Below are 16,294 nucleotides of genomic sequence, written 5' to 3' on the forward strand. Positions count from 1 at the left end.
TTTACATTTTTGGATCCAACAAGGTGTTACGAGGGAGGAGGAATAGTAAGTGAGGATAGGGACCAAGGCCAACACATTGTCAGAATAATCATTTGGGGCGATTTTTGTTCAAAACACACGGGATATAATATCATTTGTTGAGAATATAATTTACTTTTAACAACTTGTAAATATAGAACAAAAATTTATGAAATCCCACGTGTGATGTTAAAATCTATGTACAAAATGTGATTTGGATCTTATATTTATTTTTGACCAATTTAAGGCGTCAACTTTTTTGGATGATTGCAGGTACATTTGTTATTCTTTTTTTTTTTTTTTGTAAAAATTTATCAACGGTGAGTGACTCATCACTTGCTCCCTTGATAACTTAAATTGTCATTTCAAATGTCTTATCAAATTGGTTGCGTTTCATTGTCACCATTTACTTTGATATTTCATAACTAAAAATGAAGGAAGTTGGGCGTGTTTTGGTTTACATTTTGGGGATAATTTCATAAACCTCCCCTGAGGTTTTATAAAATATCATCTAGTTCTCTTGAGATTTTTAAAATCTCACTTAGCACCCTTTGCATTGACATTTTGATAACATTGGAAGCCCTTCTAACCAAAAGTAATATTAAAAAATTCATGTTTGAGGAGAGAGATTATTTTAGTGCCTTTAATACCCTTAGGCTATAAAAAAATGAACATTTTACGAACCAAGACAAAAAGTCCTAAATTGGAACCATCTTAAAAGTAAAAAGATGAAAATTGGTAAGATTTTATGTTACAGCCAATAGTCACTTCTACAGTAGAAAGAGATAGTAAAAACAAATACTATTTTTTAAACCATTTCTACAAATAGAACCCTTCATAGCGTTGAAGGTAATTAGCATGTAAAATCATACATTTGAACAAAAAAATCTTAGTAATAGATGAAATTCAACTTCAATATCAAACAAAAAATTTACTCAAAATAGACAGACTTTTTTTATGGGTGTGAAATATGAAAATTTTATTATAGAAAAAGTCAGACTTTGAAAAACTTTTCGGAGTTTCAATTACTTTTATTTCTCTTGCACTCTACATGAATAGGAATAAATAAATAAATAAAGTTATGAAACACCAAAAAAGGGAAAAAAATAAAAAGACTTGCAGCTATTCTTCTTCAAGTGCATTGAATATTTCATTGATTAAATATTATATTTCATTGACATTTGCAATTTAATTATACATATATATATATATATATATATTTATGTATATGTATGTATGTATGTATGTATGTATGTTTGTCCAGACATTGTTAAAGAAAAGTAGGAAATTTAGAGAAAGAAAAACAAGTTTAGAAAATTTAAATATGATGGTATTATTGACAATTCATCACCTTTGATATTAGTATATGGCCCTACTATCACTTTAAGGGTGCTAAGTGAGATTTTGAAAAGTTTAGGGGAGCTAGGTGATATTTCATGAAACCTCAAGGGAGGTTTATGAAATTATCCCTTACATTTTTAAGGGGCAAAAGTCTAGTGGCTATTTCGTCAAGAGTTAGCTTTAGAAATAGGTCTATAATGGCTGAAACCGTGCATGTAAACCTTTCACCGGGGCAATCATTTATTCTTTCATTTTCGGTTGTCCCTATCTTGTACTAGTGAGAGATTTATGTATTGCTTGAAAGGACTAATTTTACTTTATACTCCTAAATTTGTATCACTTTTTTATTTTTATTTTAGATACTTTAAACCTTAAATTTTCACTGAACTCTCAAGTTTGTCTCATTTAAATCTAATTAATGACAACCTCAGCAAAATTAATAGCAAGAGAAGTCAACAAATCAATGATAATGTGTCAAAAGTGATCAAAAGGTGCCAAGATATCGTAGTAAAAAAGATAAAATACATTGTCATTAATTTACACAATTTTTTATCTTATTAATTTTGATTATATATGAGTGATTGAAACCATAAATCAACAACAATGTACTAAAAGTAGTAAAAAAAGCTAAGAGATCATAGTTAGAACAAAAATGGTACATTGTCAATAATTTTTAGTATCATTTATCTAGTTAATTTTGTAAATGTTATTATTGATTGGACTTAAATAGAACAAACTTGATAGTTTAGGGTGCAAAGTATCCAAAATTAAGTTTAAGATGCAAAGTGTTCAAAATTCAAGTTTAGAATGCAAACTAAAAAGGGCAAAAAGTCCCAGTGGCCCTCAATCTATTATCCGGATGAAGTTTTGGCCCCCGAACAATTAAAAGTAAAGTTTTGGCTCCCGATCTATCCAAAGTACAAATTGTTAGACCTTCTGTCAAATTCATCAGTTAATACCGACGGAATCTACGACCATGTGAGAAGCACGCCGAAATACGAAGGGCATTTTTGTCCATAAAGAGCTGTCATCCACTTGGTGAAATGGAACTTCTTCCTGAACTTGAACAAAGAAAAACTCAATTGCAGCCAAAGAAGTTGCTGAACTGGAAGCATGCGAGAAACCAACAATCCGGATTTCCTATTGTGCAAGTGTGAGAAAATGTTGAGGGTCATAACTTCGTGGACCTCAAGAAATCCTGGACGGAGATTTGCGGTGTGCGCGGATGGTGGTTGCAGATTTTGGCAGTGGATTGACAAGGAGATGTGCAGCCGGTCAACAGAGATCATACCTGGGCTTCTGAAAAGAATTAATGTAGCTGAACAGCAAAGAGATGCGTATGAAGAAGAAGTAAGAAGACAAGAAAGGAAAGTCGCAAAGTTGAAGGTCAAAGTGAAAGAACTAGAAAAAGAAATCCGTAGCAAAAAATGGGTGAACAAGTGTCTGGTGAGATTGTTTTTGTTAACATGGATGCTTACAACTATAATATTAGTTAGTTGGGGCAAAAAAAATGAAAATCTCACAGTTTTTAGGCAAATAGAAGGAGCAGTATGAAGATGAATGAAGTGGGTGCACGTTATCGTTTCTGTACTCTGTAATGACTGTATCGGTAGATGTGCAATGAAATCTAAGTTTTGATTTGTTGAATGAAAAATCAGGCATGCTTTGTTGGGAAAAAATCAGACTATATTTGTGCCTGCTTTATTGTTTCACTTGTTTGTTGAAGTACTCTGTAATGTTGTTTCACTTGTAAAAGAACTGCCTAGCTTGAAAGGAATGACAAAGTGAAGATCAATTGAGTCCCAGTGGCCCTCAATGTGAAGACGCGACACAATTCCATTAACTAGATATACTAACCAGACAAAGACATTAACATTTGCAAAAGTGGAGTAAGCAAATATAAACACCATCAGATTATACTGACCCTACATAACCAATGCTAATGTCAATGGTCTACAAAAATATAGCCAGAATACAAAACGTAATCAGCACTAACAAAAGTTGATTGGAATTCATCCACTAACATCCAACGAGATTCAAGATTGTAAGACAAAAAACAGTTGGCAAAAAATACGACTAGAGGTCCCTCTTCAATCAGTTCTTGACTGTTGCCCCTCTTTAATTAGCTCTTCCCCGTCCCTTGTCTTTTGTGGCTTGTCTTCCTCTTCCTCTACCTCTTCCACTCCACTTTCCTCTCCAAGAACCAACTGTGTACGGTGGCTCCTTACCCAAATATGCATAGTTAGCATTTATGGCTCATTTTTCTGCATCAGTGAGTGGTTTTCTAGTTGAAGTTTTCCTGCTACGGGTTGGTGGACAAGCCCTTTCACTCGAGCCTGGGGTAGATGTTTGTTGCTGCTGTTGTGGTTGGTGGTGCCCAGGTTCATGATCATGGACTTCATGTGGTTGTTGCTGGCCTGGTTGCTGTTGTGGCTGCTCATGCGCAGCTTCATCAACCTGTTGTTGTTGTGGTATTTCTGACTGCATAACCTGCAAAGTTTCATGAACCATGTTAGCTGCTAAACAGGGAAAATTAAAAGTGAACGTTGTTGGTTGTACTTACTGTCTGTCTCCTCCTTTTTGCACTTGATTGCTGCGTCACAGGTTCAATTGAAGTGTCTTGCTGCCCTTGTTCATTGGTTGGCTGCTTGCATGTTGCTGCATTATGACCAGCCTCCCCACATTTTCGACAATGAATAATGATCATTCTTCTTAGTCTTCTACCGTGATTCTTGCCTTCAGTTGTGTCCCTTCTTCTAGCCTTTCTAGGCCTTCCAGGTTGAGTTACTGATACCGGGGGCTCCAATTCAGGCATTGTTGATGGGGGTCAATGATCCTCACCACTAATAGGTTGTAACACATTTTCATAAAGCTTCAAGAATAGCCCCCTACTATAACAAACATTCAAGTATTGCCGTGGGTCTTCATTGACGGGTTCTTTTTGTATCAATACAAGTTTAATTCCGATTTTACACCCGTTGGACTGCAAGTATACAGGTCGCAATTTTAGTACAAGATGTGTATCGGGTCGATCCCACGAGGAGCAATTTAAACAATTACTAAGCCCCTGTTCTCTCTATTATTTAGACTTACCATTAATTTTGAGCAGAGAAAATCTAATGCTGTAATCTACAAATCTGATATACAAATCTAGTTTAACAAATGCTGAATGCAAATAGAGAAATTTCGCTTAATGAAGATTCTAGGGATGTAGATTCCACTTATGGCATAAACTACACAAATAAATGGATTTACTTCTTGCTATTATTCTTGCTTAACCAGAGATTTATTTCCAAGATTACCAAGTCTCATTTCCATGATGAAATGGCTTAGAGCAATATAGATTTCCCTATTTCCATGGTGAAATACTACTACAACTCTGTTTTAATTCATGAAATACTAAGTAATCCACTTAAGTGTATTTCTATTTTCATGAACATACAACTCAAGCTCTACTCATGTGTTTCCATTGTTATTACCAATTCTCATTGAACAATAACAACTGTAAACAAGTTATTGGTGATCAAACAATAACAAGAAATCACAGCTACACAAGTAGACAAGTTAACTCAAGATATAACAAGTGTAAATCACATTCAATTAGTATTATTTAGCCATAAGTTTCATCTACTCCCCAGATGAAGGAGTTTAGCTACTCATGAATGATTTAACAATCAAATTCACAAGTTTATTAATGTAAAACATCATAAAGTACAAGTATAAGAAAGATAAAAGAAAGCTTAGCCAATTGAAGGTGAAGCTCTCCAATTCCTGCTATGTTCTTGCACAATATGATTACAAGTGAAAATTCTCCAAAAAAAATGCTTCTCCAAGTACTCCTATCTAGAGAGAAAACTTGTTGCAAGAAGGAAAACTAGCTACGTATATTTTTTGCTATTCCCTTGTGTTTCTGCATAAAAGGTGGTAGAAATTCCATTCCTCTCACTTCATAATTTCCTCCACTTAGATTTTGTAAAAAGAAGTCAAAGATATGATGTTCCTTTTGTCCACACTCATTTGGTCTTCTCTTTTATTGCAGAAGCATGTGCCACCGATTTCTGTCCCTCAAAATAGCTGTAAAAGTTGTGAGAAAGGTAAAGAAAAACGGCTGTGCCACTTGCTGAGGAGAGAGACAGATCCGAGCCTCGGATCCGAGGAGTGATAATGGATCCGAGCTCGGATTATAGGATCCGAGGCCTTCCCATGATGGATCCGAGGTCGGATCGTCCTGACCTCGGATACACTCCGCCAGAAGTACAGACGAGGGGTCGGATCCCTCTTGTACACACGGATCCGAGCTCGGATCCGTGTTGAGCATTTTTCCAGTTTTTCACTTCTTCCCTTTTTCTACATTTTTGCTCCCACTTTCTTGTGTACTTTGTCCTCTGGATGACCCTGACATTTCTTTCAACTTGTGCATGAATTTCATACATCAATTACCTTCACAATTTCACAAAATTACGCATTAATCCACTCATTTATCAATTTCTTAACTCTTAAACAATATTTAAGCAATTATCACCAAAAGAGTTTAAATATGGCTTTAATCTTCTCAAAACATACCAAAAATTCATGCCAAATTCATACAAAATGTACGTTAAATATTCACTTATCATTCATTCCTCAAAAGAATGGCAGCAATGGCGTGACAACATGGAATGCCACTAACCTCCCATAACCTGCAACTGCAGTTCTTTTTCTCCATATCTACGGCAAATTGGGCCCCTCTTGGTCCTTTCACCTGGTAGCCATGCATTGCATTCCAAATAGGCATCCACTGACTTGCAATTTTTACCCTATTTTCAATAATTTCGTTGATTAGAGGTCCAGTTGGGCTATCATATCTTTCCATTGCTGATTTTCTCTTCCGGATCCTATCCATAAGGTACTCCCTGATCATTTCCAGCATTGTTATAATTGGCTGGTCTCTAGCCTCAAGAATATGTGCATTAAAAGACTCACACAAGTTGTTGACCAGCATGTCACTCTTTGTATGAGTCGGAAAGAAGGCCTTGCACCAATGCCGAGGAGCTAGAGCATTTTTTACCCACTGATATGCCTCGTTATCAAAATCTTTGAGTTCTGCCATTGCTTTATTGTAGAGTTCCTCTGTTGTGCTGTTGGCAATGTTCCACAGCCTATCCTTAAGAGGCAAACCTGGATGTTTCTTCTTGAAGTTTCGATACATGTGTTGGACACAATACCTATGCTCACGATTTGGAAGAACTTCAGCTAATGCTCTATCCAACCCCTGTAAAGGAAGAAACAAAATATCAAGGGAGGTTACTATGTATATACATACACATATATACACATGTTCACATTATTGCAAAGTGTATATGTGTATACCTTTTGTTGGTCAGAAATAAAGGTATAATGAAATTGATTTTCAATTTCCAAATCATCACTGAGGTATTTCAAGAACCACGCCCACTGCTCCGTAGCTTCTCTCTCTACAACTGCCCAGGCAATAGACCACCACCCATTATTAGGGTCAGCTGCAATGGCAATCAATAACTGCCCTCTATAAGTCCTCTTCAAATGGCACCCATCCAATGCTATCAATGGCCTCAAATCATCCTTAAATCCTTTCTTCAATGGCCCTAGACAGCAGTAGAGTCTCATAAATTTTGGGTTGCCCCCAGGCCCTCTAAATGGAGTAAACATCACCTCCATTGTGTTGCCCTCATGTGTCTTTTTTATCTCAGCACAATATTCCCAAATTCTCTTATACTGTTGTTCAGCTGATCCCTTTATCATTTCAAGTGCCAGTTTCCTTGCTTTGGCTGCTATCCATCTGGAAATTTGAGCTTGGTACTCCTCATTCACAGTTTGCCGGATCTCCCTAATTGGGATTCGAGAGTTCGACTTAATCCTCTCCATGTACCTGTTAGACAACCACTTAGACTTCAGGTTTTTATTTTTTCAGGCGTGATTGCAATTTTCATGCTTGTCATTCATGCTTTTAACTACCAAATCAGTACTCCCAAGTGCTTTTTCAATTGAGACAAATACAAACCATTGGCATGGGGCCTTGCACTTGGCTCTCACCCTTTTACTCTCATTTCTCTTGGTGTATACTGGTCTCCCCATCTTGATACCATATTCTTGAACAGCTGCCTTAAACTGGGCTCTTGAACCAAATTTCATACCCAACTCAAATCTGGTATCAATCTTGAACTTCTCCATACAAAAATCTTTGTACCTTCTTTGGAATTGGTCACCATCTTCTTCTTCTTCCCTCATCACTGCTAAGGTGGTATGGGATTACATCTTCAGCCAATGTATTAGAAGCTTCTGGTTCATTTCCAGCTTGTTGCTGCTGTGCTTGTACATTTTTCCTTCTCCTGACCTGTTTTTTTTTCTGTTGTGGCTGCTGTGCATCATGCTATTGTGAAGAGAATGTGCCTGTTGCTTTATTATTTTGCTGTGAATCAAGCTGCACCTCATGTGTCAGTGGCTCATCAAATTGCTGCTCTGAAGTTCCACCCCCTGTTGTCTCTGGTATCAAACCATCCAGTAGTGCCTCATCGCCACAGTAGTCACCAGTGCTAAATCTGTTAGAGTCATGCTCTGATTCTGATTCTGAAACATCTTCTATGACTCCTTCCTTTGCAATAGGTTGTTCACTGCTATGATGGCCAACAGGTTGCTGGATAGTAGAAGCTTCGAATGTGCCTTCTTGCTGGTCTGTTGAAGCAGAGGCAACACCTCGTTCTGGATTTAGTTCACTAGCTTGCTCATGCTGGATAGTAGAAGCAGAGGCAGCACCTCGTTTGAATGTGCCTTGATGCTGGTCTGTTGAAGCAGAGGTAGTAGTTCTCCCTTCTAGATCTAGTGCACTAGGAAGCTGCTGGATGCTCTGCCTATGTCCAGCACTATGAGGCTGTTCTGATGACCCAATTTGTTTCTGCTGTAAACCTGAGTTCTGTAACACATCTTGCTGTAAACCTGAGGTAGTAGCTCTCCCTTTTTCAGAACATGGTTCCCCTATTATTCTTCCATGCTCATCCAACTCCTCAATCACAACACCACAACGTTTTTTTTCTACTTGTTTAACAATCAAAGGAAACCTAAATTTTTCAATTTCTTCAGGTATCAGGTGGTTACAAAATACCTCCATCACCTTAAACTTGTAAGCCCATTCTGAAAATTTGTTAACATCCTCATCGGTGCATAACTCTCTTAAACCATTGGATAGATTTTTGTTTGGTTCAACATAATAATACAGTATAGCAGCTCTACGATGTCCCAATTTTCCCACCATCTTATTCAGTTCAAGAATGGACATTCTCTCGGCGCTGCAAAGATCTATATCATCTACATCTCCATCAACATACCCCACATATTGTCCCCAATTAATTCTCCCCCCATAATGCAAACGTATAGTAAACCATTCAGAATCAGCCACTGCAACAATAATTTTACCTTAGGTCAATACAATATTTAAAATAGGAAGAATAAATTATCTCACAAATTATGAATCAAAACAGTTGTATTAGGCCAATAAACTACTATTTCAGTAGCCCCTTTTTGTCGGACATGGTCAATGGGTAAAATAAAAAAACAATGTAGGACCACTGAAGCGAATATAAATTTCTACAGTAAAAGATACCAACATATAGGACCACCAATCTTCCCGACAAACTGAAAATTTGACTAATACCATCTTTTTAAACGTTATTGACAACGCTTTGTTCCTCTGTTATATACAAACCATCACTGCTCAGACGAAAATGGAACAAAAATAGGGTCAGACCATTTACCGTAAACAAGAAATGGATCAAAGTACACGTCTGGCTTCCTTATTTGCCACTCCATTTCGCTTCAATGTCTACTTCCACGGTGCTGGTAGTAGTGCTCGTAGTCGAAAAGTTGCAGCAACAACCGTTAATGGCAGACAGAGGGAGAGATAGTGGAGAAAGTAAACAGTTTGGTCAAAATCATTTTTCGCTCCATTTCACCAAGTGGATGACAGCTCTTTATGGACAAAAATGCCATTCGTATTTTGGTGTGCTTCTCACGTGGTCGTAGATTCCGTTGGTATTAACTGATGAATTTGACAGAAGGTCTAACAATTTGTACTTTGGATAGATCGGGGGCCAAAAGTTTACTTTTAATTGTTCGGGGGCCAAAACTTCATCCGGGTAATAGTTTGAGGGCCACTGGGACTTTTTGCAAAAGTGTTTCAAGTTAGGGGTGCAAAGTGAAGTTAGTTCTTGCTTGAAATAATCCCATTAAACTATAATTTTAGGTTTTTTGGAGTTGAAATTTGAAATTGACGAGACTGTGCAAACTGCAAAGGCTAAATTATAGGCTCTAAACATGCTAAAACAAACGCAAGTTTAATTAAAAGATATTTTTCTTGAAGGGAAAATCGTTTAAAACGTCCCTCATATTTTGCAAAATAACTTTTTTCGTCCCTCACTTTTAAAAATGTAATTTTACGTCCCTTACAAATTTACATTGGTTAAATTTGGTCCCTACTTAGGTTTCCGACTAGTTTTTGGTCGGAATTTATCACATACCTTGCATGTGATCATATTTTAAGGGCAAAATTGTCAAATCAAATTTTATATAATTCGATTCATAATCCCTCACATTTCATAAAATAAATTTTTTCGTTACTTACATTTCACAAAATGAATTTTTTCATCCTTCACATATTTCAAAATGAATTTTTTCATCTTTTATTGATCATGTGTGTGAATGATTTTTTTTTTAAATCCATGTATATATCTATTTGATTTCACTTAAATAGTACGAATAGCATGTGAAACCAAATAGAGATATATTACATACTATTCGTACTGCTCAAGTAAAATCAAATAGATATATACATGGGTTTAAAAAAATTGTAAGTTTTTCACTTATATGCATTTTCTTTTGCTCGAAATTTGAAAATGAAGAAGACATTTAATCCTAAATATTATCGAGTGTTTATATCGAATTAAATTTGGACAGAAAAATAAACAAAAGAAAAGTATGACAAAAAGAAATAACTGATTGACACTTTCAAATTTTAAGACAATCACAAGGCAAGTAATTTAACTGTTGGTCTTAAAAGTGTCAAGTAAAAATTTCAGATTTAAACTGAAATTTGTTATCACAATTATAAAATTTGAGTTAGGACCCATTAAATAGATGACATTATTATACAACTCAATAAATAAATTATTACGAGAAGAGAAAGGTCATAAATATTGAATAGGTTCAAATTGTGAAATCATATAAATATATACATGGGTTTCAAACAAAATTATTAGTTTTAAACCCCTATATATATCTATTGAATAGCATATGTATAACTACGATTAACATGTTTAGATTAAATCCAATATAGATAAATTACATGTTATTCGTACTGTTCAAGTAAAATCAAATAGACATATACGTGGGTTTATAGAAAAAAAGCTATTCGTACACATTATTAATGAGGGATGAAAAAATTTATTTTGAAAAATGTGAGGGATGGAAAATTTCATTTTTTGAAATGTGAGAAATGAAACAATTCATTTTGTAAAATGTTAGGGACGAAAAAATTCATTTTGTAAAATGTTAGGGACGAAAAAATTCATTTTGTGAAATGTGAGAGACTATGAATCGGATTATGTAAAAATTTGATTTGACAATTTTACCCTTAAAAATGATCACATGCAAGCCACGTGGTGGATTTCGACCAAAAACTAGTTGGAAACCTATGTAGGGACCATATTTGGTCAATGTGAATTTATAAGGGACGTAAAATTACACTTTTAAAAGTGAGGGACGAAAAAAGTCATCTTGTAAAATATGAGGGACGTTTTAAACGATTTTTCCTTTCTTGAATAATTGCACAAGAAAAAGATAGTATTTGCTTGTTGAAACTCTTATCCTATTTACTACGTTACTTTAATTAGTTTACAACATGGTTGAGTTTTTCTTTTATTATAATTTTTTATTATTCAAGAAAATGCTCTAAACTGAATATAGACATGATACTAACTGTAAAATACTCCTGAAGAGTAGCATTAGCATTTTTCTTGTTTCTTTTTTTTTTCTTTTGAAATACAAACAAACATGTTGTCATTTTTTTAAGGTCATCTGGAGGCCGAAGCCAGAACAAGCTTATTTTCATTACCTAATAACAAACGTTACATCATTCTAGCTTAGACAGCTTTTTCACGCGGTACAGCTACTTGGTTTCTATCTACATTGACTAAGAATGACTTAGCAAATAAACAGGAAGTATGAACCATGCATTAACGATATCATGGAGAATGGGTCTTACTTACAGTTGGATAAAACAGTTCGTTTTGATAAAGATTTTTTTTTTTTGTTCGTTTTGATAAGGATAGAATAATGGGAAGTCCATTAATCGTACCCACTTGATACAGTATTTGTTATCTCTGCTTCTGAAACTCTTTTTGGAAAGAATAGATGGATAGTTCTTGAAATAACATTATTGAAGTCCAAAATAGAGAAATAGTAGCATCTATTAGTATGTCTTTAAGAAGAGCCGGAAGGTTATATATATTATGTTGAACTAGCAATCCTAAAACTTTTTCAGCAATTTCCATTAAGGTTTCTTCGTGCCAAAAGTTCCAACGGAGATTTTTAACAGTCACTAATTGCTAAGACAAACAAGATTAGCTTGTCTCATGTAATCAAGAATAGCCTCATACATCTAGTTTAAGCACCATTGCATAAAAATAAAATTAACCATGCTGAATCTCGGAGGTGAAATGATAATGGGGCAAATCCATGTTATGCATATTATTCTCTAAAACATGTTTCATGACCGAATATTTATCTTTCCAGTCACCATTAATTATATCTAGACATTTATCATATTACAAAAAGTATTATTCTAAACAATAAATAAATTTCTGAATTCATTGTTAGGCAACTAAGATCCAATCTATGACGTACTCACAACAAATGTCAAATTGAAGAAAATAAATATGTTTCTTGATCCACGCTTTTGAGATAAAGTCTCATTAGTTTAATCCATTTTATACTCATTACAATACGAAAGCATCTCTATGGAGCTTTTATTGCTATACTAGAACTTTTGTACTGTCTCCTCAATGTCCTCATCAAGAAGTAGTGCATACTAAGTATGACAAATACAGGAAAAGACTTTCAAACGGTTTAGTACATGTTTGACCCTTGAATTAGTTGAAACTGATTCCATACTTAGACTGTTGATTTGGAAAAAAGAGGCCAAAATGTCTCTCTGTCTCTGCTCCAGGCTTCTGGTTTTCATCAAACATGGCAAACAGATAAGTTTCTATACCTGTTCCAGGCCTTCTTGGAGTCCCTTGTCCACTCTTAACATGGCTAATCACATTCCTATAGTAAGTGCCCGCATTTCCAGATGATGCAGCAGGAGGATTCCCATCCGATGGCCAGCCAGTTTCCGACACAACAATGTTTACATTAGAACCACCTTCTTTTTCTAGAGCTGAATAATGAGCATCCAAAATTGCATCAAAAATGTTTCGATATCCAAACGAGCCATCTTGAACAACAATTCTTTGTGAGGTGAATAATGCATAATCTAGATGAATGTTGACTGGATCACCGATATAGCTGAAGTAGGGATACACATTGACTAGCAATGGTGCATTATTTTGGACTAGAAGATTAATTATAGGTTTAATGAAGCGTTTAGCCTCGTTTGAAAATGATCCTTGTGAGGGAGGAGAAGAAACGCTTAGCAGATTTGCAGCTATTGATGTTGAAACCTTGATTTGGTTCTGAAGCCCCGCCGATGCTAATGCACTTTGTATCCTTTCCATGGCTGGACCGACATATTGAGCAATGCTAGAACTTAATGGTACTTCATTTCCAACTGCTATGTACCTAAACTTCACAGCTGGTGAGTAGTTTTTGATGTTGTTTTGAACCCAATTTGCCGCTGCCGAAGGATTGGTCGCAATGGATGGAATGTCTTCATTGGCAACATCAACTAGGAGTTCTATATTGGTTCCTCTTAGAGCATTGAGAACTTCATGGTCTGGGCCATAAATTCTCATTCTTTGGATGCCATATCTATTGTAGAGATTTATGACGTCCTGTTTTGATGGTAGCTTGTTGCCATTTAGTCCATAACAAACGCCTATAGATTGTACCCCTGCATAAGAATAGCTGTTCATTTCACTTAGTGTTTAAAAACAAGTCTATGTGAGACTTTGGGTCATATGATTTGCATGTGATAACACTACCACAGTTTAAACAAAAGATTCTTCATTTTAATTACAACTAAAACTTGGAAGGGTACGAATCTGAAGTTGCAGCTTTATGCATGAGTTATGAGTCTCACGTTAAACAATCTAAATAAGCGAAGAACCTATGACATGCATGAAGAAAATAATGTATGGTGAAAGAAAAGAATTATTTGTGTAAAGTGGTCTAGTTGATATACTGCATATTCACTTGCGGACTCAAGAGTCTATGTGCTTAAATAATCCTGCATGCATGGTTAAAACTATTAGAAAAAACAAAAGATTAATTCGTACAAAATAATATAACTAGTCAATTTCCATAAACATATGATGCATGGAAACAAGCAAGGAACATGTAAAGAGGTTAAGATATACCTGTGATTTTAAGACTAACCAAAAACAACCCAAGCAAAGTCAGGATAGTTGTCATCATACTTTTGTTGATAAATGGTACAGAATATAGCTGAGGGAAATTGGAAGAAAAGAGCAATAGAATGGTTTGCGGAAGAAAGGTATGAAAGAATAGAGTGGCCAAGGTGCTTCTTAAAGGAAAATATTGTCGATTTTTCCGGACGGTTGGCAGGCATAATTAATTAAGCTTTGCCAAGTCAATACTTCACAGTCCAATACATTGACGAATTCTATCACAATTTTCTCAAGACTCTTACACAATATTTGGTAGCACTACAATTTTTCTTTTATGAAACTATCCCTGTATATATTGCCACTGAGATTCAGGCAATATGTACAGGGATGATATATTGAGCGATTATGTTGTGTCTAGTTTCGTCCAATTATTGTATATGTTAGTACAATCACATTATTTTGTTATATGAAATATATGTGAGATACTTTCTTTTTTATACTAAATATTCCACTAGTATAACAATATGATTTGATTGTACACAATCAAAAGTGTAACTGCTCAACATTTATTGTTTAAGTTCATACAAGTTTACTTATTTGTTTGTGCATACACCGGTTGACGACTATAGAGTCCTTAATCCACTTTATATCTCTAAATTTATATCACTTTTTCACTTTGTGCCCTAAACTTAAATTTTAGACACTTAACACCCTAAACTCTCAAGTTTTATCCCATTTTAGTCCAATTAATAATTAATTTTCCAAAATTAACGAGATAAAGAATGGTAAAAATTAATGAAAATATACCATTTTATTCTAATTACGATGCCTTTGCTTTTCTGACCACTTTTAGCATATCATCATTGATTTATATGATTTCAATTATCAATATTGTTCGTAAAATTAGCAAGATAAAAGGTAATGTAAATTAATGACAATGTATTATTTTATTTTTGCTATGAATTAGCACCTTATGACTCCTGTCGGTACATTGTCATTGATTCGCTGAGTCCTCTATACCGTTAATTTTGCTAACATTGTTATTGACTGGATTAATTGGATAAATTTGAGAGGATGCAAAGTATCCAAAAGTGAGAGTTTAGAGAGTAAAGTGTCTAAAATTGAAATTTACGATTTAAATTAGGAAATGATACAAGTTTAGAAGTACATAGTGGAGTTAGTCCTCCCCAGTTATGAGCTCTTAGCGCCCTTGACTGCATGAACTTGACTTTAGTTTCATTTGAGGGCTTTCAACGTCTTATTATTGTCTGTGGGAGTACTCCTGTCCCAGATCATGCTACTGGAATAGAGAATTTAATCAGATGGACCAGAGATGTGGACCAGTTGATTTTCAGTGTCTGCGAGCGTTGTTCACATATTTTCCGACCCAAGACAAGACCATTGACTTCATATTTGCCCTCGTCAACTAAAAATTGATTGGCATCCCCACTAATTAATTATAAAGCTTAGAAAAAAATATTAATGATTCCAAACCCAATTTTAAGTGCTCAAAGAATAGTCTCTGGTGATTGTAGAAAAGATGCAATCTAATACTAACATTCCATGTGTACTCGTCAAGCCTGTGATCCCCAGTGGACAGTTTAGCCAATGATTCTAGAAATTCAAGATATATATTGGTCAACTTAGAATTTTCCTGGGCAACTCAAAATTTAATAGTAGGGTTAATTACAATTAATTCCTATAAGGTATACCTCATTTCTCACTTTATCCCCTAATCCTTATTTTTCGTCACATAATCTCATATAGGATAAAGTTACCCTTCCATTATATTAATTTTTCATTTATTCTCTTTCCTTTCCCCTTTTTTCCCTACTACATTTATTTCTCTCTTGTTTTTTCTTCTCTCTTCCATTATTCCTAATAGATAACTTCATCCCAATACAAAACTTTATTTGTAGTTTGTAATTGGGTCTATGGGTAAAGGTTGGAAAGACAACAAAAGCTAATTTCAATCTTTTGTACAATGCCATGCGTCGCAAATTGTAATTATTGATCATTAATCAAGTCACAAATATATTTTGTGATTTTTTTTTAGAATAAAATGAGAAACTAGGATGGGAAGGTGAAAAAACAAAAAGAATTGAAAAGTAAAAAAAAAAAGCTATTTAATTTGGGAAAGGAATTTGCATATTTAATGACCATTTGAGAAGAAAATAGATCTTTGCAATTTCCTTTTTTTTTTTATTTTCAATCACTGAGATAAAGTTTTTTGTGGAAAAGCAGAAGAAGTAAAGAAAGAATAAAGAGACAAAGAAATAACGGAGAGAAAAAGGGGAAAAAAATAAAAGATAAGAATCTAGAATATAGAGAGTTAATTTTGTCCAATAAGAGATAAAGTG

The 16,294-nt window shown here is 34.8% G+C and overlaps 2 protein-coding genes across 2 annotated transcripts; both read right to left on the reverse strand.

Annotated features, from left to right (window-relative positions):
- Positions 1–5,971: 5,971 nt before the first annotated feature.
- On the reverse strand, positions 5,972–7,605 carry LOC140016908 (uncharacterized). Its single transcript, XM_072071074.1, has 3 exons — positions 7,379–7,605; positions 6,709–7,246; positions 5,972–6,610 (listed from the first exon to the last, which is right to left on the reverse strand). The coding sequence occupies exons 1-3, from the start codon at positions 7,603–7,605 to the stop codon at positions 5,972–5,974; spliced, it is 1,404 nt and encodes a 467-aa protein (XP_071927175.1).
- Positions 7,606–12,287: 4,682 nt separating this feature from the next.
- On the reverse strand, positions 12,288–14,067 carry LOC113703073 (glucan endo-1,3-beta-glucosidase). Its single transcript, XM_027224297.2, has 2 exons — positions 13,944–14,067; positions 12,288–13,477 (listed from the first exon to the last, which is right to left on the reverse strand). Exons 1-2 carry the CDS (start codon positions 13,999–14,001, stop codon positions 12,516–12,518), a joined length of 1,020 nt encoding a protein of 339 aa, XP_027080098.1. The 5' UTR covers positions 14,002–14,067; the 3' UTR covers positions 12,288–12,515.
- Positions 14,068–16,294: the final 2,227 nt, after the last annotated feature.

This window comes from Coffea arabica, chromosome 1e, assembly GCF_036785885.1.
Source record: "Coffea arabica cultivar ET-39 chromosome 1e, Coffea Arabica ET-39 HiFi, whole genome shotgun sequence".
Lineage (NCBI taxonomy): Eukaryota > Viridiplantae > Streptophyta > Magnoliopsida > Gentianales > Rubiaceae > Coffea > Coffea arabica.